Source organism: Amblyomma mixtum, chromosome 3 (assembly GCF_055824585.1).
Source record: "Amblyomma mixtum isolate Tamu chromosome 3, ASM5582458v1, whole genome shotgun sequence".
Lineage (NCBI taxonomy): Eukaryota > Metazoa > Arthropoda > Arachnida > Ixodida > Ixodidae > Amblyomma > Amblyomma mixtum.
In genome coordinates, this window is record NC_143014.1 from 139,072,608 (window position 1) to 139,094,270 (window position 21,663).

Consider the following 21,663-nt stretch of genomic DNA (forward strand, 5'->3'; position numbering starts at 1 on the left):
GTGTTTCTCAATTTCGCATTTTACCTCTAGCAACCAAGTACGTTTATTTTTTTGTGCTATATATATATATATATATATATATATATATATATTCTAATTACTCATATATTGCACATCAACACGATAGCACACAAACATGAATAAGGTCTCAGAAAAAAATTAGCTTGATTTGCAACTGCACAGTAAGGAGTTCGTCATTCTCCTTAATCTTATATTCACATGCCATTACTGGGCTGAGTAGATGCAACATTCAGTTTCTTTGTTTTCTTCTGAGGCAACTGAAATATTTATGGCCGCACAATACCCTGCTATCATTCTAAACATCACTTGTCGCTCACCTGTGTTGTCAACCTGCAGCAGCTAGACAAGAAGCCTCGTGCAGCGAGTCTTTTTAACAGAAAGAAATGAACGCAGCAGTCTGTTTTTTGATGTTGCGAAGTTAAAGGGTTTTGTTTTACAACAGATGGCAACAGAAAGATCAAAGCTGGGGTAGTATGCAAGGAAAAATATTTCAGCTGCTATACCACAGCAATGCTGGGAATTAAAAAGTTAGAGAGATAGGGCAAGGTAGCATCAAATACTGAGAAGCCAACTGCATTTGTTACACACCTAACCCCCAAAATATCCGATTTCTTAGGTTCTATTAAACTGTTCCAATAGCTGATTTTTTTGCCATGAGAATCACCTTCTGCTTTTTCTGCAATCAAAGAAACTTTATTTGGAAATTGTTTCACTCATCCAAAGCATACTCTTGTAAACCTGTACACATAATTAAAAACTGCAAGTTCCAGGACAACACCAGTAAAGACTGCTTGATGCACTGTTCCAGATCCAGAATTCAGCCTAACGAAAACATGCATCTTTTTATTATTTTGCTGAAATGTCTACGATACAGTGCACACAAACGAAGACGTTGCAGGCCCAGCTCAACACGCCACAATATCAGATCTCCCCTCTTGCAACTGTTAAGCCATTTTCTCCTCCCTTCCCTTAGCACAGAATAGAGGGCCAGAGACACGTTCTTCTGGCTGACCTCTCCATACTTCCGAGACATTTAAAGCTTACCCTCCTCTTTCTTGTGAAATGCAAGTTGTGAGCAGACGCATATGTACATCCCGTGTAAATCTCAAGCCATTCAAAACTGCTTTCTGAACAATACCCTTCTTCACATCTGCTAGGATGGAACACCCACTCAATATTTCAGCTTCACATGATACCTGCAAAGCTGTACACCTCAAGCAACCAATAGATGGTGCCAGCAGACAGCAGTCAATTGTGAGAGCACTGATTCCACCACTTACCAGAGTGCAAATATAGCAATGGTTTATTAACATGATAGAAACAATGTGAACACACACAGGTCTGCCAGAGCACTCCAGTGCTGTCATTATGGTCCATTCTTGAGCGCTGGCAAACAGAAACCAATGGCAATTAGTAGCCTGGCCGGGCTTCCTCGTAGAACTTTGCACCAGTACTGCCTGCAAAGAGTCGCAGTAGGCCCCAAGTTTTTACCAGAAAATTGTATGGCTGGTCACACTAGCCTGCAACCATGCGCTGCATTCTTTTCACAGGCAACAGCACCACAGAAGCAAATCAAGCAGACTTATTTTAGTTTGGTTTGGTTTATGGGGTTTAACGTCCCAAAGCGTCTAAGGCTATGAGAGACGCCGTAGTGGAGGGCTCTGGAAATTTTGACCACCTGGGGTTCTTTAACGTGCACTGACATCGCACAGTACACGGGCCTCTAGAATTTCTCCTCCAAACAGACTTATTTTAGTACATTTTTCTACTTGAGGTGGTTTCTTTCTCTCAAAGTAAAAAAAGCTCACCTGACTACCACAAACATAAAAGCCAGCCATATTTTGATATAAATTTTTTCATGCGATAAATTTTCATGAAAAAATGAGACAAAACTTTCAAAAAAACCCATGCTGATTTTGCAGATACACACTGCTCCAAAAACCTGCAATGCATTTCTTAAAGGGACCGTGAGGAGAGCTCTAATAATATTTTTTTTATAGCAAAATCCGATAGTTCGGCATTTCATGGCTTTGTTGCCACTTGGCCGGCAGCGAAAGATGCATTTATTTCTAAGAAATTTGGATTCGAAGTTGAAAAGTTTTTCCTGCCGCTCTGATCCAAACTTGGGATTCTCTTATGACAACACAGGACTAAGTGACGTGAAACATGACACGTACATGACGTAACGCAGACTCCGTGATTTCTGGCGGCCAACAGTGCAGCCTAGCAGCAGCTGAAAAGAACGCTACCGCCGGCCGCACGTTGAAGGCATCTATCGGCTATTGCGGCCGCCGCTAGCGTCGCTTCGTTTACATTTGCACCGGCGTTTTGCCAGCGTTACGGTGGATCCCGTTCTCGAAGTCGTCAACGAAGTTCTCGCAAATAGACACCTTTAGCATACCGTGGACCTCGTTACCGTTAGCGGAATACCGGGAGCCCGCCTACCGCCGGTGAGCAGGCGCTGATTAGTCCCGATGCTGCAGGCGCACGCGTAGCTGCCGAGTACGTGGCGCCGTCTGGCGACGTCAAGGACATTTTCGCGCGCATTGGCTGCGCCTCAGTGATTCGTGGCTTCTCGTGTCGTAGTGTTGCTAGAACCATTGGTTCTAGCAACACTGTTTTGTCCTATGACGTCATCACGCTTGTACTTGCGAGTTTGGCCAGTGGCGGTGATACCTGCATTTTGGTTCTTGCTCTTTTCTACGTTATAAGAGCTTTGTTGTCAGTATGAGTGGCGTTTTTGTAATCAGGAGCTGGTATTCTGTCGATACAAGCTAGCTTCAATTTCTCCTCAGTGTCCCTTTAAAGTGCCCATGGCTAGTGTCAGCATTCATTATACAATAATTTCAACACACCTTTGAGTACAAACAACATTTCTACATTACCTTGGTCGACGACTAGCTTTTTCATTGGCTTGCCATGTTCAGACACCTGCACAAGGAACAGAGAAGCTATTTTTTAAGCACCTCAAGTTGGTCTGATAAATAGCATGTCAATGGCCAATAACATGGGCAAGCTAGTTTTTTAGCTTTCCGTGCATGCGGCACCTAAGAAATATATTAATGCAGCAATAAATATGTAACACATGAATGTAATCAAAAAATATACGAGGTCCTTTAAAATAAAGTAAATAACCGAAACTCAACCATCCACAACTTTCATTGATACTAAGTGCTTTCATCTTTTGAAGTACAGCTTTAATGGCCATCTGTTAATGTCAAGCATAATATGATTTGTAAATTTACGACAATGAGAAGCAAAATTGATACTGAAAAAAAAAAAAGTTATGAACATGACTCAAGGTGGGCTCATAAGGTTTCGGAAACAAAGCTAAAAGCAGTATGCTCAGCAGAAAACATGCTGTTTCGATTCACTTCGCGAAGCAATACTGTGGTGTCACTGAGGCAGGGAAAGAAACAGCATATTTTGAAACACTTTTCCGGAGAACAGAAAATGCATCCACAGTCACAAAATGCCAAGAAGTACAAAACAGCGTGCAAAATAATACAAAATTTAGAGAGTGAAAAATGCACCAATTTTTTTTTTTTTTAGGCTGTCAACAGTGAGTTTTTGTACATGACAGCACAATAAATAAAAACATCCAAGAAATAAACGCAGGAGAGGAGGGGCTCATGCAAAATGCACCGAAAATGGCTAAGAGACACTAGTCTTCACAGTTTTTGAAGGAAATACACAGCGCATAAAACCACCGTTCCAGTCCCTTTCAGGACACAATCTAGGCTATGCAGAAATACTGATATATGCCCTCTGTGTCTCGAGCGGGCACAATTAAGAAACGTATGCTTTCCCTGATGACGAGATAAGCAGCATGCAATCGGAGGCCCTAGCATGTTAAAGGGATTCAACTGGTATCCCTCTACAGATCACTGTTAGCACCTAAACCTTTTCAATCAAATTCATTTGTCCAGGCACTGTGCATGGCTACTTTAAGAGTGGCTTTGCCACGCAAGACTTTGCTCCCTTCAAAACTTTTCCAGAGTAGCTCTTTTTCTACATACAGCAAGAAAGTGCAACTGAATTGGTGCAATGGTTAGCCCAAGCATATGCTCTAAGCTTCTTCAGCAATGCAGCACAATAAAGTGAAGCATATGGCATGATCAGTTTGAATGAAACACTGGTTTAGCTAGCTGACAGCAAGAAGATACTGCATCAGCTTCCCCACACTGTCATGCAGACTTCCTACACAATTACCAACATTGTCATACTGATGGAGCGTTTGTACCAAAATCTGTGCTTTTCCATACAGAGTTAGCTGCCACAGGCAAACTTGGTCACGAATACCACCAAGAGGAAGGTTGCTCACTAAAGTGCTTCAAAATGCTGTATTTACGCGCATAATAAGTGCACCACCAGTTTAGTCACGAAGAACTAAATTTTTTTATTTCCGCGCATAAAAGGTGCAGTCCGAACTTGGCACAGTGATCAATACTGTAGTTACACGATTGCAAACAGACGGCTCCTCCCCCCCCCCAGCCCCCGACTCTTTATTTTAACAAACTTTTGCTAACTGACCTGAACTGACCACTAGTCCTCACTAGTGCTACTGCCGTCGCAGCTGCTGCGGACCCACACCACGTACAATGAAATAGCATGGAACAGCTGTACACAGTTACCAGGGATGCTCCCTTTAACGTCTGTTTGGAAAGCTTCATCTCCAACCGGAAACCTTCCCGACTTAGGCCCCACGAAAACCTTGCCACTAGGAGTCACATACGAAAATTTAGGTACGCTGCAGTCACAACTGCCACACTTCTCGGCCACGTCGAACTTCCGGCCTGCCACACACTTGCCGTGTTCGACAGCAAACTCCCAGCCGTGTAGCCATTAAGGTGCTTGGCCGTCATGCTAAAATCGCAACGCTCGGCGGCAGCACACGAAAGCCACAACTACGATGAACTAACAACACGCTAAAACAGATCCCGGGCCTTTGACAGCCTCAAAAAACTGCAGCTGGTGATGCTGATGCCGATATGGATAGCGAAAGCTCGCGGTGGAAAAAAAAGTTGATGATGATGATGACCTTGGTCTCTGGCGCCATCCGGGGTGGCACCTGGAAGCTCCTGTGCGCGCGAGGCCTCCGTGATCAAGCGCGCGTTGCTTGCAGCCGGAGCCGATCTCAGAGGCCCCGGAGCGTGCCTTTCGAAGGCTATTCCCGCGTGGGTTGTGGAAGGTTTGGTGGGGCCCCTACACGGATCTTTTTTTTTAATATTTTATTCAGGAAAACAGGGTGCGGCCCGTACACAGGTGCGTTTATGCGGTATGTTCAATTTTGCGAGTCCAAAAATTTCCGAACATGTTACCCCGCGCAATAGACATACCCCGAACTTTAAGCCAGATTTTTTGAAAAAAAAAAAAAAAGTGCGCCTATTATGCGAGTAAATACGGTACTAATTAATTCAGAATACCTATATCGCTGGAGTGGGGAGGTTAAGTAGGTACATGGGGGTCACGCAATGATAAAAATAGAATAGAACACTTAAAAAATTTAGCTTCCTTTCACTTTCTCAGTACAGATGCGTGCCCTAAATAGAGTCATTTAAGTTTTAATAATTTTTTTTCCTTTAACAGGCATGATCATTCATGCATTTAATTTCCATGAACCGCTGCCCACACAGAAAAGCAAAATTTGCATTGCACTCTTGGTTCTTTTTTTGTTTCAGAAAAATTCCCTATGCCTGACTCAGCATGCTCCTAAAGAGTTCATGAAATAGCACAGTCCAACGGAAGGAGACGCTCACTGAAACCTCCTAACTACAGTAACTAGTCATGCACAGTTAGCTGTGCTAGCCCTTTGCTTCGAAGAATGGGTGTTTGCAGCCCTAGATAATGTGGAATATTCTAGGTGTTTCATACTCTTCAATAAAAATGATATCAAAGTTACAGAACACCACTTTTCAGGTTGGGTTACCTGGCCAGGCCTTGTTGCGGCAAATCTGTGAATATTAATTAATTACCCCGTACGTTTATTGAACTTTCAAATTAATCTGTACTGAATGAAATGAAGCACTTAGCACACACTCCATACATGACGGTGACACCTAAGTTCATCAGCTTGATGTATGCCACGTTGCACATATGATAATGATCAGCTGATGGGCACAATACAAGCAGCATGTGTGTTAATGATAACATCCATACCAACTCCAAATTCGTACCTTCAAGTACTATCCCCTTTAAATAAGCAAAACTGAGAGAGAGTTAACTTTTTATTCCAGTGCGCACCCACTTGAGCAGCATAAAAGCGCAACACAGAAGGCAAAAATTCATCACCTAGGGATTTTGGACAGGTAAGCACTGTTCCTCTGAAAAAGCATAGGCTGAAAGCCACATGAACATGCCCGATATATATCACCACTGCAACTTACCTTTGATTCTTTGCCCCCAAGTGAAGAAGTGATGCTCTGCAGAGTGCCTGCATCTGATTGGGACTGCTCTGAGCAATGATTGATGAACATGCTTGGAATGTCCTTGCCAAAATAGACCTTGTTATTAGCAGCAATGGCTTCATAGCGCTTGAGTTCCAAAAATTCTGGTGTTAAGAGCAGCTGCAAGAAAAAAAAAACGCGCTCGCATTTCAGTTTTCACTTCAGTTTCAGTTTCGGTTCGAGGCTTGGTTTAAAGGCAATGTGTAGGGGTGTGTTCTGGAACCATGGCATACAGGTGGAAGTTGATCAAGAAGATGACATACAAAGCACAGCTGCAGCGATAACACAGTGATCGAATGCAGGGGCCAGCGAAGCTGATCTACATGCGCCACCGTGAGTTCGAAACCCAGTCGCAGCCACACAGAGTTCTGCCACAAAGTTTTCTGCATAGCTGGCCATAAAGCCTGCTGGCGGAGGTTGCCCACAACCCGATGGGCAGGCTGCCATCAGCCAGAGGCTTCAGACAAACATCTGAGATTGGTGGTTTCAGTACTGGCGCATTAAAATAAAAAAAGAAAGCAGGTACAAACTGAAATACTCAAGATGCTCCAGCAGCAAAAGTTGCCCCACAGAAGCACAAGATTTGCAGAATTATAACTAAGCCACTTTATGGACATGCTTGTTTTTAACACGTTCACTGCAGCAGCGATTTTCGGGGCACTAATTTCAGTCTGTCGGGGCTCACCGGTGGGCCACCCTTAGATTTTTTTTTTTTTTTTGCGTGCAGCGTCACCCACCAGTGAGTCTCCGGAGAAATCGACTTATTGTAACCAATGAAAGATGGCAACAGCAACGTGGGATTAGCGTTTTTCGCAGGCTCTGAAAAACCTGAGCTGTCCCACAGCTTCATAGCACCACTCAGTTTTTGTACCGCACAGCAGGAATACACGATGGGACCCACCAATGGCCCATGACGCAGTGAACGTGTTAAGGTAAGACATGCGAGGGTCAACCACAAAAGTAATGCCTCTAATTTTGGTACTAGTATTTCCATGCAGAAGAAAAGCTTCCCCCCTTCACTTTTTCCTTGGCCTGCTACACATAATTATGAAAAACAAATGAATGAAATGAAACCAAAACTGATACCTTCAGCCCAACAGCACTTTTTCAACACTATCCCCATTCACTGACTGGCTATGCATTTTCGCCATGCCATGCCAGTAAGCGTATGTACTGTGGACGTGAATTGTAAATTCAGGGCTTTAATGTCAAGCAGTGACATACGGACTATGAGGGATGCCGTAGTGGAGGACTCCGAATTAATTTGAACCACCTGGAGTTCTTAAATTTGCCCAGACACCACCCAGCTCACGAGCACCTTATACGCTTCATCTCAACGAAACATGGCCGCCGTGGCCAGGACTGAACCCAGGTCCTCCAGCTCAGCAGCCGAGCGCCCTGATTACTGAGCCACCTGCCAGGCCTGTATTCGATGTACACGGCCTAACCCAACAAAACAACAAGTTGGCAGCCATTGAAATCTACTGATGAAATCAGCCAGGGTACGCCATGCTGCTGGATCTGAAACAAACTGCAGCACTAATGGACGTGTTAATTAGTCAAGAACCCTGAACAAAGTTAGCAACTGGGTGCGAACTTGCTCGTAAAGAAATTCGACCGATGCTAGTGCTCCCAACGTAGTCATATTGTTTTCAATCCCTGCGACAGAATTTGAATGTGGCCCATATGGATGTGGAGCAAGTGCAGCTTCTAGCTCTCACCACAGCATGTCACAGCAGAGCAGGGGGAGCTGCTGCACACATGCACTCCCATATTGCTTTCAAAATGACCATCCTCACCCTATGCAATACTTTGTGCATTAGGGTCTTCAAACTTTCACATTTGAGCAGCACGGGTCAAGAAAAGAAAAAAGTTCGACAGAAACAAAAACTGCAAGGGCTCACGAAGTTAACCCACACAACTGCACCTCGTACAGTGCCGAGCAGTGCACTTAGCGCCTTGCTTCCTTTCCAGCACCTACAGTTGCACACGAATGAGCAGTCAAACTACAGCAGCTGCTGTGACCAAATTTCCGCCTGCCTGTAATATGCTGTTCACACTGCTGCACAACTAAGACACAAAGGCTGAGGCTCATTCCAAACGCCCATGCTTGGTTGGTCAGCATCGCATGGGAACAGGAAAGCAGACGATCCTGTTCATTTCATTTCAAATAGTACATTATTAGGTCACATCACTTCAAAAACAACCTCCAAAATCTTTCCCCAGCAAGCAGTGCCTATACCAGCCAAAAGTGTTTAATATAAATGCCGCTTTCCAGAGTTGGAAGGAATTGTGACACGCAGAAGAGCACATCTGCTCCCAACACATCAGCCACTCTCACTTGTTCACAACAACATTCAATAACTTTTCTTGCCATGTAATCATTTGTGTTAAAATTCTGATAGGCTTTTTTCACCTAGCACTATTATGTAAGAGTAATATAAAATATCTTCTGCAGCACGATAAATTTGGTCTTCATGGGTATGCTTGTTGTAAAATAGGGGTTGGAGAATTCAGTCTAAAAAGAAAAATGCTTTGTTGTAAAATAGGGTTTGCAGAATTAAGTCTAAAAAGAAAAAAAAAGATGAACCAAGCACCTCGGTAAGTTCTGCTGTCCTCTGGATCAGCGAATTCATGCTTGTGCTGCTTCTGCACACTCAATGCGAACTGATTCTAGCATGTTCAAGGCTAACTGCGTCGCCTGCTAGGGAAAACAGTCCACTTTTGACGGACGGCACACAGGAGGCATGACCAACTTCGCAGATGACATGTTTGTGAAAGGCACCGTATCACTTCTTCACAGCATTACTCCACAGAGCTGTGTATGTGCAGGCTTTCCCTGTTAATTTAACCATCACTGTGCTTTAAAAACGGATGTCTAAAGAACCTCTCCAATTACTACATTAATTGCATGAAATATAGTTATACCATTAAAATATGTGAAGGACCATTTTGTAGCCTTCCTTGGCTCTAACATGACGAGGCAGCTCTACCTTCCACAGTGCTGCAAACTACTTGTGAGACGGGGTATAGCTGCACAAGGTGGGCGATCCCACTTTTCCGTAAGTGTTAGATGCTATAGTTGACAGCAATGCACAGGCGTTTCGTGCATGCTTGTCCACCAGCGTGACACTGCACAGTCCTGGCGGCTACAGAAGTTTCAAACATGCAGACATCACGACAGCAGCTGCTTAGGATGAATCGGTGTGATTGCTGCCACGAACAGCGCTGCCTGAACCGTCAGCGCAGTCTTTCAAAAAGTGCCTCCTTCGCAACGGGCAAATATCCAAGGCATGTGGAGCAGTGCGAGAGTCCCACCTGCACGAGGCTTGCCTATGCGTGCTGTGCATTTCAGTTTCCTTGGCACCCAGCTAGGAATACAGTTTCCACATTGGACGCGTGCTCCGTTTACTTATGTCCTCACCTGTACACATTTCGGTGCGTGACTAACTCAACAGTTTTGCCATTTCGCGTATGGTGCACTCTGTGCTATTTTGTTGCAAATATTAATTTCAGGAAACTTCCACTCATGCGAGCTTTTTTCAAGGTCTCTTGTCGTTCACTCAAGTCAGAGTTTACTGAAAGCCAAGTGAGGAAATAAGATTAGAAGATCTGCTAGGAGAAGACTCCCGTGGCTGGTGTAGGACAGAGCTAATTGGAGACCCCTGGGAGAGGCTATTGTCATGATGATGAATGCAATGTGTGGCACTATGTATACACAGAAGCCATTTCAACACCGCATTCATGCGGGTCCTCAGATGCTGTTTACCTTCCAAAGTGGCCTACTTGTACCCATGAAAAAGCGAGTTTAACAAGGAAGCAGTTAAATGCACTTGAATATGAGAAGCTAGCTGCAACACCATGCGCAATGTATTGCATGGAATGTAATACCCGTTGCAAGGGATCAAAGCTGCAAGCAGCTGCACAAAATAGACCAGATAAAAAATAGAGAGTAAACTGAGGGTTACCTTATTCGCTTCTGCCAGCTTCTGCTTTGAGTAGAACTCTCCATCTGCTTTCATCTTTTCTCGAGAGAAATGCATTTCATCTGGAGAAGACAGGAGAAAGTGCAAGATAAGTCAGGTAAAGCAAACAATTATTTTCTTGTAAAAAAAAAAAGCAGAAATATTGAAAGAAGACATTAACCATAGAAGTTCACCTTTATAGAAACTCATTATGTCTTATAATTTATTGCAAAGGAACACGTTACAAGAAGCGATCGATTAGATAAAAGGCATTGTTCTGTTGATTTCCACTGCTCTTAGTTTGTGTATTTCTTTTTTGTACTCATTTCTGACATCCTGATGTATGCACTTCGTTTCATCTACAGGCCCCGTTCTGCTCGGTGGTTAGGGTGCTCAGCTACTGAGCTGGAGAACCCAGGTTCAATCCTCGCTGCAGTGGCTGCTTTTCGATGGAGAAAAAAGGCAAAAGGCACCCGTGTGCTCTGTAACATCAGCACAAATCAAAGAACCCCAGGGGCTGAATTACAGAACAATCAAATCACAAACCTATCCCGAACGGATCAATTAGCCCCTCTACTATTGTTCAATATGTCCTCCAGTCCATGCTGACCAATAGGAATGGGGCGTTATGACCGTTTTGCGATTGTTTTGAGATTGTGATCCTTCCGTAATTCGGTGGTCTCAATTATAATCCGGAGCCCTCCTATACGGCATCCCTCAGAGCCCATGTGTTTCTTCAGGATGTTAGACCCAACAATTCACAATTCTAGAGTCCTCCTTTCATGAAGCACAAGAGCAAAACTAGGAAATGACAATTAAACTGAGAATCGTTTTCTGTTGGGCTAGTTGGTACAGTTGAGTCCACTTATAATGAACCTGATGGTCGTGCACATTTTGTTCATTGTATTCGAAGTTCGTAGTAAGTGCACTTTCCATACTACAGCAAAAAAATTGCAAGTAAAACAAAAGTGGCATTTATTTGTTAATATGCTCAACAAATGCTAATATGCTAGGCAAATGCTAGACAAGCCATTCGCTGTACCCACTCACCTGAGCGTACAGTGGACTCCCTTCAAAATAAACTTCGTTAGGCTGAATTTTCTGACAAGCTAAGTTTGGGGATCACTGGTTAGTTTGCCATATAGTGGTATGTAGGGTTTGATGTCCTGAAGCTGCAGGTGGGCTGTCGGAGATGCCATAGTGGAGGGCTCCTGATTAATTTCAACCACATGGAGTTATTTAATGTGCTCTCACATTGTACAACACATGGGCATTTTTGCATTTTGCCTCCATCGAAATGGCCAGGATTCCATCCTATGACCGTGGGATGGAATGCTGAATGCCGAAGCCACAAAGTGACTGCAGCAGGTAGCTTGCCGTATAGTGTGAAGAAGGGGCTTGTTAACAGAAGCCATCCTATTTGTGCACATTGGTTCACATGAACTGCAGCGATACAAACTTCACTGGCTTTTCACAGGAACAAGCGACCAATAGGTTTCTGCAACGGTGTTGTATTGTTTAAGACAACAGCATGCAACAGAGAGATTTTTAAAAAATCAGTCCGAGAGTGTAATTGAAAAGATTTGTCCAAGGCTAGTTTGTAGCCTAGCAAGAGCAGCAGGAAATTGTAGTTTGCCTTGCATGTGACATTCAATTGGGCAAAATGCTCTTTTAACAAAGCAACAGGCTTTTCAGAAACGCAGGGATCACAGACATCATTACTTCCCATTAAACAAATGTCCTTCAACATGACAACAGATCAATTGACATAGTAAAAGCCTAAAAGCTGTAATACACGAACGGTTGACTGCGGGTAACATGGACGATTCATGAAAATATTTTTTGGAGCACATAACAAATACCGTCGCCGACCGATTTTTCGGACTTGGCAGGACCCGGAAAATGGTCCGAATAATCGAACAGTCCGAAAAATCCGTGAACTTAAAAAAATAAACAATGCTGCGAAAAAACAGCTTTCAAAATTGCGAAAATCATCGCTCCCCATGTTCGGCCTACATGCGATAATATTAGACTCTGTCTGAGTCATAGACGTGCTTTCTTCATGTCCGCACCCTATCACATCATGATACCAGATAGTGCGATGCGGCCGCGGCCTTGCGGCGAATGAATGCACTCGATGCACGAACAGTCAGTTTGCATGAGGTAATGACGTTCGCAAAGACCGAGCTAACCCATGGGTAACCCACGGGAAGACGCGAGCGGAAGCGGGCGCCTCCGACCCCCCCCCACACCGCGCGCCCTTTGTAGGACATCTCGATGGCAGTGGAGAGCATCTCATCTCGAATAGCAACAGTGGAGAACAAATAGCCAAGCCTATCCAAGCCAGTCCGATTCCGTTTAAATCCAAGATGGCGCCTCTCGCGGTGGTGGCAAACGGTTTGGTTGTGACAGCGATGCCCGCTCGCGTCTATATTAGGCCGAAATAACGAACTTTCGGTTGAAAAACTATCATCACAATATTGTTGGCGCCTTTTTTAGTCCGAAAATTCGAACTTTTAGACTCCACAAAGTCCGAAATATCGGTCGTGAAAATGTACACATTCCTATGAGGTGCGCGACGGTTCCTCAGCGAAGTCCGAAATATTGCGCTAGTCTGAATTATTGGAGTCCGAAATATCGGTCGGCTACTGTATTTCCTTACCAAATCCCCCTCATCTATAATTTATCTCATTACTGATTTTACTTCTGGCGTCTGCATGCTATAACAAATATTCCCTTACAAAATCCCCCTCATCTACACTATATGTCATTACTGATTTTACTTCTGGTGTCTGCATGCTGTAAGTGTGAAGTGGCAACCACGTCACACATTTCCTGCTGCCAGTGCTACACTAATGGAAAAATGACTGCCTCTCCTTTGTCTATAAGCACTCATCCCTGCTCCGAGTGTGCAAAAAGCATGAAAGTAGAAACAAAACTTGAGATTGTGCTCTTCAGAAAGGTACGCACAGAGTGGCTCCCTCCTATCTTATGAGACACAGCTCAATACAGTCACTTAGTGGTGATGGCAGTCCGGCAGTCAGGAGATAGCGAAAAGGGCTTCCAAAAGAAACTGTTTAATGGGATGACCTGCACCCAAAAAGGACTGAATGACTCGATGGCAGCGATAGCAAAAAGCGTACTCGGCGGTTGTCGAACAGCATTCCCATCGTGCTCGGTCGCGCTCAATTTAAAGCTGGCAAGGAACCTTTGAGATAAGGCACCAAAGCCAACTACAGTGAAACCCCGTTAATACGCAGTTGGCGGAGACGCGGGAAAAGTATGCGCTATCCCGTAGTACAGCTTAACCGACTGGTACAAATTTGCCATTACTCACGATCTGAAACAAAAACTCAGGCACAGTAAATTTCTTACGAATAAACATATGTAGTTGGTGAACTGTCGTTGGAGTAGCCCACTCTGCCATTCTTTGGCACTCTCCTTGTCTGCAAGTGCTGCCTCGCCGCACCCCACTCTCAAACTTATATTGTAGTGTGCTTTGAACCTAGAAACCTAGACAATCAACCGTTATTGCAAGAAAAATCTTCACAGTTCAGCTGGGCCGCCAAACGATTGCGCTTTTTCAACAAGAAGGGGCCCGGTGACCAGCAGGTTCTCTGATCTAGCTTTCTTAAGTCACAGCACCAAAATTTTTTCCACGTCGGGAAAAGCACCTCCTCATATTCGGTTCAGCACCGCTTTTCAGCTTCTCCCAAGCATTCCAGATGCCGCAGACTGTTATTAAGGCCAAGTTCCACGCACGCGCTAGTGCACTCTGCGTTGTTCCATTTTCAATGGAACGAATAACGGCCAACTTTTCTTTCACTGTCAGTACGCGATACTTCGGTCAAGTGGGTTTCGGCATAGTGCCGACCGTTTGCACACACACTGATGCAACAACAGTTTTACGCTTTGCACAGTACCAGCTCAGAACAAAGGACGCTACCACAAAATGCGCGTCAACAACTTGCAACACATCCACAATGCAACTGCACACAGTGCAAGGTTAGCGCAAGGTTGTGAGGTCACATGGGCAGGGTGGACGGTGAAGGTTACTGCGATAGGGCTGGCGACGATATTACTCAGCGATGCGTTCGAGCGCAAGAACACAGAAGCGGCCAACGCTTCCTGTACGCTTCTTGTACTCTCACTGACAAGCAGGTGGCCATTACATCAGAAAAGCTATACTGGTCCTGCTCAGCTGGTACAAAGCAGACTACCATCATAGTGGTTGTGATTGTACTGTCAAAAGCAACTGTGAGGCATGTGGCTAACCAAACCCAGGAAGGAAGGATTGAAAAAAAAAATGCTCAACACCTCACCTTCGATATATGACATCTTCTTCAGGGATTCTTGCTCCAAGATCCTCTGCTGGTACTGAATCTTAGCCACCTGAGCAACCTTTTCAGCATCTGTGACAAAAAGAGGCTTGGTTAGCACTTCTCACCAACCATAACCACCTTCTCTGGCTCCAAAAGAAAGAGTAAATAATTTTGCATTTCAAGTAATGAAAAACACAGCCACCCTAAAATAATGTATTAAAAGGAGCATTGTTTTCACTGTAAAACATAGGCAGATTCTCTTACATCAGCTGTGATTCCAGCAATTCTGTTCCTAAAAACTACACACTGGAGTATCCTTCCATGTGCTGTCAACTATTAATATAACTTGAACTTGAATGGGACCAAAAATTTGTTTAAGTTAAGCAGAGTTCAAATTAAGGGGAGTTTTTTAATGTACTTGATGTTGCCAAGGCCAAAGCATCGATTCAAATAAACCAGAAGCTCCAATTAAGTGAGCTCAAATAAAGGAGGGTTCACTCCAATACATATTGGAAACAATCTAGCACACTCAACACAAAGGACACGCAAGAGAAATACAGATAGGCAGCGACATACCTGTCCTCTTTGTTTTTGGTTAACTGGTTAGTTAAGGAGTGAGAATAAGCAAACTCTACTTTACAGAGATCAGTTCCCAGAATTTCACACTGATCCCTGATCCCCTTCACTGGCAACATGACTTAGTCACACAATGCCGAATATTGTCCGATGGGATCATTCAACTGTGCTCTGTCAAGACCCAAAGGAAGCCAAACTCAAAGTTCAATCAAGCTACCAACAATATTTTACTAAACAGACCTGTATGCAAATTCAAATCGTAATCCTTTAACTTGCACACCCAAAACTGAGGCAGAAAAATGGTAGTTAGACAATCGAACCATGCCTGAGCCAAAGTTTTTCCATACATTTTTGGTCAAAGAACGAGACTAAGCTGTAGGTTTACAGAACATCAAGAATACAACTCAATGTTTGCATACTATCGTGTCCACAGGTACAGGAACTGACACTACAAAAAACTGTAACACATGAACACTGAACAATTTTGGGCATGTTACAAGCAGAACATAAAATCAGAGGCAAAATGATATAACAAACTGAACTGACATTCAAGCTCAAAACTTTGAACTAGCCAAGCCACAAGGCATTCAAAATAAGACAGCCACAGTGTAATAGTATTTACAAGCTCACATATGACAATGCTCGTTTGTACACTGCAGTTTAAGCACTCCAAACCATTAGGCTTTTAGTTCAGTAAGGAGCTTCCTTCATGAAGTTGTCAACCGTCCACAAACCTCAATATACTTGTCCTAGCATGAGGCTCCACATTAAAATTTTCTGTAAGCTATTTTTATTCACAAAGAAACCAGATGTGACAGGATAGCTGCAATTACTCTCTAAAACTGACGATAATTTAGGGCACTGTGAATGTAGCTCAAACACTACAGTATAGAGAGCGGTAGCAATATATAATGTGTTTTGTTGAAGTGGCAGAGGAATGCACCTGAAAGCATAAAACAACACACTAGTACTAGATGTTACGGGCTGATAAAGTATGCAATGTTGATTTAAAGCATTAGTAAGAAAAAGAAAACAAAATAGGCATCTTGATTAAAGGCGTGCACTGAAGAGGAATCTGAACTGGTATTTTTACCGCTGGAACTCGATCTAAACGTTCCGAGCGTTCTTGGAAACTTCAAATTATTGCCCTGTGCGGCCGATTTCCCTAATTTAAATCAAGTTAACACCGGGCTCACGCCTTTTTTTGGTTGAATGCCCCGCAAACGGTGGGAGGAGTCGACCAACCTTTCACCCAGTCCCGTGGCGGCTTGCCGCTCTGCCATCGGCGGAGTGATACGTAGTGATCGGCGAACCCAAAGAGTCCGCGCGCGTATTTTTATTTCCGTGGGCCTAATTTGCAGCTATGAAGTCTCTGATTGTACCTATTTATTCACGGAAACCTAAAAGAAACAAAATAAAAGCAAAAGCAAAGTCGCCACACGACTGCCTGAAGGGCACTCCATGCGTTGGTCGACTCCTCCCACCGTATGCGGGGAATTAAAAAAAAAAGGCATGAGCTGGACTTTAATCCGATTTAACTAGAAAAATCGGCCACACAGGGCAATAAATCGAAGTTTCTAAGAATGCTGGGAACGTGTAGATCGAGTTCCCGCGGCAAAAAGACGAGTTCAGATTCCTCTTCAGTGCCCCTTTAAAGGCAATTCAAATTTGCTATACAAAAGAACATGAGATAAACTACAACTTGTCTTCTCGTCTTCTTTTCCTTACATCAGCCTCATGCAAACAGTATGTATCTTTTCCCCCCTGCAATAATGCTTTCGGGCGCTACAGGTATTGTAAATAAAAGAAGTAAATAATAAACTACAGTGATAAAATTATTTGTGCAAGAACAGCATTTCATGTTTGTTTGGTCTTATGTTTTAAATAGTTTAATGTACCAAAGTGGCTCAGGCTATGAAGGATGCCGTAGTGGAGGGCTCTGGATAATTTCGAACATCTGACATTCTTCAATGGGCACTGGCATTGCACAGTACACGGGCCTCTAGCATTTCGCCTCCATCAAAATGCGACTGCCGCGGCATGGATCGAACCCGCGCCTTTCTAGTCAGCAGCCGAACACCATAACGACACAGCCACCGCAGCACATTTCATGTTTATGAATAACTTTATACATACCAACAAGTTACCCTATTCAAAGAAATATAACACAACCATGAATATAATTTAGAGGATCTTTCCGAATATAATGCAAGGGGGGAGCTTGAGACCTCGCGAAAACGGAAAATATATATAGATCATGACTTTAATGATCCCAACTATTCAAGTTAAATACAGCCGAAGACTCAGGCAAAAGAAGAAAAAAAAAATAGACAGCATGCAAAAATACCGAACAAACAGATAAGTCAATATTATCTGATAGACAACACTTCACAAAGACGCCCATGCAGCAGCGGCTGCCATCCACAGTGTGCCACTGCTGTTTCGTATTTTGTGCTGCCCAATGCCCGCACCGGTCCCCGTCCTTCCTTTCCCAACTCCAATCAACTCTTCTGCCTCTGAGCGCCTCAAGGTCCTTAAAAAAAGCGGCTCTCCTAGGAGCTCACGAGTCATGTGGTGAAGGGTGCTGTAGCCATCTTGAAGAGTAGCAAAAAACAAACCGTGTTAATTCGTACCTTGGTTCAGACACACACCATTACGCGTTCTTGAACAGACGATCCGAGGGAAAAAGACTCGCTATATTTGTGCAAGTACTGTTATTCGAGCTACCTTTTCTTCATGTGACAAATCTTAAAAGGAAGGGCAGTATAACTCGACATAGACAGAAGGGAACGAAGGCAATGAAAGTGTACACTCAGTAGAAAAATCACTCCTGAGAGTACAGCTCCCTTTTTTTTTGTGCTTGAATGTGTTGCACTGTCCTTCACTGTAAAATGAACTTGCACAAACTTGCCCACTTTTCAATACTTCTGCACAATGAAAAACCCACCCTTGCATGGCATTTTATCTTTTACACCAAGTTAGTGCTTTAAGTGCATTACTTATATTTAGAAGTGAGGTAATCCCAAGAAGCCCATGCTAAAATAACTACCTACAATCAACAAAAGTGTGAGAAATAAACAGCTGATTTGTGCAAGAGACTCTAGCACAGGCAGAAGAATACTAAAATGCACTTTGGCTCTGAACTGAGCAATAAGTATACTCTTGTGTGTGACGTCAAGATTGGCAAGCCAATTTAAAACAGCAGATTTAGGTAAGTAAATGCAAATTCCTACTTTTTAAGCTATATTCATAAGCTAGAAAGGGTGCGCCGAGCAACTTGTTTCAAGCAGCAGGAAAGACAATGACGTGCACTTTGAATAGGCATCCGTAGCATACATTAAAATTAGGAATGACAGCAGCAACTGTTTAACCTGCAATCGACACAACAGGCTCGCAAAAGCTATCACTGATTCCTGCAGAAGCTTTACATATCCTGCAAACAAAAAAATATTCTCAGTGCTTGCACACCAGCATGAGACAAAGAACCCACCTATGAGCCAAATTATCAACAATGATACTGCAGACTTAATGCCGGTAGCTGTTTATACTCTGCAAGCTTATGCTGAAACAAAACATACTTTTCCCCTCACAAGCTGTAGCCTCTCACCATGTCTTAGAAACACAGATAGTGAAGCCACACGTTGCAAGAGAAAAGTTAAATACAGCTAATGGGCAAGCGCATTTGGACAAGAAGCTAATGCTCAAAACTCTACATGTTAAAGGGAAGTGCTGAAACACTGCTTAGCGCTACTGCTTAATAAATCCAAGCAGTGCAAGTAGCGCACAAACCAAATGAAAAGCTGCAAGAACAAGAAATGCACGCCGAAGCTCATGTTCCATCTGCCTTCTCATGAGACACAAAAGTCAACACTGCAATAGCCCCAAACAGCAACGCCTTCCCTACCCATTAGCACCGAAGGCTCCAGGCTTTGGTGGCAACCCTCAAGTTCTGCACTGCCATTCAAGCAGAGTAAAGCCCCATCACAACTTCTTGACTCACCAATAATGGCCTTTTTCCTGTCAGTTTCAGCATCTTTTTCCACAACCTTTTGCTTCTGCTCAGCTATGAGCAACTTCGTCTTTTCAGCTTCCCTATGGCAATGAAAAAATGCAAAGAATTTCATATGATGCTCACCAGTACCAAATGAATTTACATCAATATGAGAAAATCTTCCGGAAGAAACTGACACACAAAACCATCATCACAAACTGGAGCTGGCAAGCAGGATTGGCAATACATAAATTCAAGATCAAACAGCATGGCAAAAGGTATAATTTTTTATCAGGCCTCCACAAATTTCACGTTTCGAGCTTGGACAGATTAAATGCTCAATAAGTACACTTCAACACATAAGCCAATATATCTCAAGCAGTTATTTCCCTCTAGCGCAGCCTCGATATTCACAGACACTGCATATTTATCTTTGAAGTGCTGTCATATTCATATCTGATGGCTATCCGCTACATGAGCTGTGGCTCTCTGTGTCAGCCATTAACATTCAGGTGAGCTAGCTGATGCACTGTGCTTGACCGAAAACAATGGTGAGTGACAGGAACACAGAAGGACACATAAGACATGTGCTAATGCTACTTCCAACTATAAATTAGAAATTACCTAGTTGAGCCAGCAAGTCTAAAAAACAGTGTCAATAAAAAAAAATGGCTGAGGCTTAGCTAAGGTTAAGCCTAGTCAGATGCGAAGCATATTGATGACTAGGCTTGGTAATACATGGCTTTCCTTGGTTGAATACTTGGTCATTTTAATACAACCACTAGAAGCCTTCGTCGTGGGGGAAGACAACGGCATGGCTACAGCGGAACGCCGACTAACCCCGAGACGCGCGTTGGGTGAGCGCCTGGATTGCCACGGAAGCCGCGTCCGCCTGCCCGGTGGAGCGAGCGTTTCACCTACACGGAGTGTGAACGCGCGTTCGAAATGCGCGGGAATGCCGCTCGAGGACATTCCAGCGTCTGTGCGATGGCATCGTTCTCCCTCTCCCAGCGCGTGACAGTGATCTGTCGTGACGTCATCGTGTCACGTGGTGTGGCATCATCGTGTCGCGTAATTTGGAGGCGCACAACCACAGCGACGGCGAGAGGTGGGCCCCTGTTTCTCCACTGTCGCGACGTCATCGTGTCACATGGTGTGGCATCATCGTGTCGCGTGATTTGGAGGCGCACAACCACAGCGACGGCGCGAGGTGGGCCCCCATTTCTCCACTGTCGTGACGTCATCGTGTCACGTGGTGCGGCATCATCGTGTCGTGTAATTTGGAGGCGCACAACCACAGCGACGGCGCGAGGTGAGCCCCCGTTTCTCCACTGTCGTGACGTCATCGTGTCACGTGGTGTGGCATCATCGTGTCGTGTAATTTGGAGGCGCACAACCACAGCGACGGCGCGAGGTGGGCCCCCGTTTCTTCACTGTCGTGACGTCATCGTGTCACATGGTGTGGCATCATCGTGTCGCGTGATTTGGAGGCGCACAACCACAGCGACGGCGCGAGGTGGGCCCCCGTTTCTCCACTGTCGTGACGTCATCGTGTCACATGGTGTGGCATCATCGTGTCACGTAATTTGGAGGCGCACAACCACAGCGACGGCGCGAGGTGGGCCCCCGTTTCTCCACTGTCGTGACGTCATCGTGTCACATGGTGTGGCATCATCGTGTCGCGTAATTTGGAGGCGCACAACCACAGCGACGGCGCGAGGTGGGCCCCCGTTTCTCCACTGTCGTGACGTCATCGTGTCACATGGTGTGGCATCATCGTGTCCCGTAATTTGGAGGCGCACAACCACAGCGACGGCGCGAGGTGGGCCCCCGTTTCTCCACTGTCGTGACGTCATCGTGTCACATGGTGTGGCATCATCGTGTCACGTAATTTGGAGGCGCATAACCACGGTGAAGGGCTGAAGTGGTAGCTAAAGTAGTATGCTTCGCATAAAAATTGTGCTTCTTACAATGGTCAAGTATGCCGTCAGTTTACAAATAACTATACTTAAAGGCATGACTACCTCTTTCAGAAATATCACTCAGCTGGGGCCAGCAATTTGGATAAAGAAGGCTTTAACCGGCTCTGTTTCATTACTATGCCTTCTCAGGCACTTGTCTTCCTGCAGCCGCAACCCGCAGCCACATAAGCCACATAGTTAATGACAAATAATGTGGTCCCGAACTTATGTTTCACAGCCTTTTCTCCGCAGGACACAGAACACGGTAATTTTTTTTCTTTTAGCAGCTGACACCTGGACAGCCATGCTGCACACAAATGTCTTCGAATGAAATACTATACTAAAATATTCAGAGGGGATGATGACCCACTGAAATGTCAT

General features: G+C 44.4%; 1 protein-coding gene across 2 annotated transcripts in view; it reads right to left on the reverse strand.

Annotated features, from left to right (window-relative positions):
• Positions 1-1,301: 1,301 nt before the first annotated feature.
• Positions 1,302-21,663, reverse strand: part of LOC149352146 (erlin-1-like) — a 29,814-nt gene continuing 9,452 nt past the window's right edge. For both annotated transcript variants that reach the window (XM_089581302.1, XM_089581301.1), the window contains 6 exons: positions 19,331-19,422; positions 14,755-14,844; positions 10,436-10,515; positions 6,408-6,587; positions 2,907-2,952; positions 1,302-1,478 (listed from right to left, as the gene is read on the reverse strand). In XM_089581302.1, coding sequence (XP_089437428.1) covers positions 1,432-1,478; positions 2,907-2,952; positions 6,408-6,587; positions 10,436-10,515; positions 14,755-14,844; positions 19,331-19,422 — 535 coding nt within the window. In that variant the 3' untranslated portion in view covers positions 1,302-1,431. The remainder of the gene's footprint in view (positions 1,479-2,906; positions 2,953-6,407; positions 6,588-10,435; positions 10,516-14,754; positions 14,845-19,330; positions 19,423-21,663) is intronic.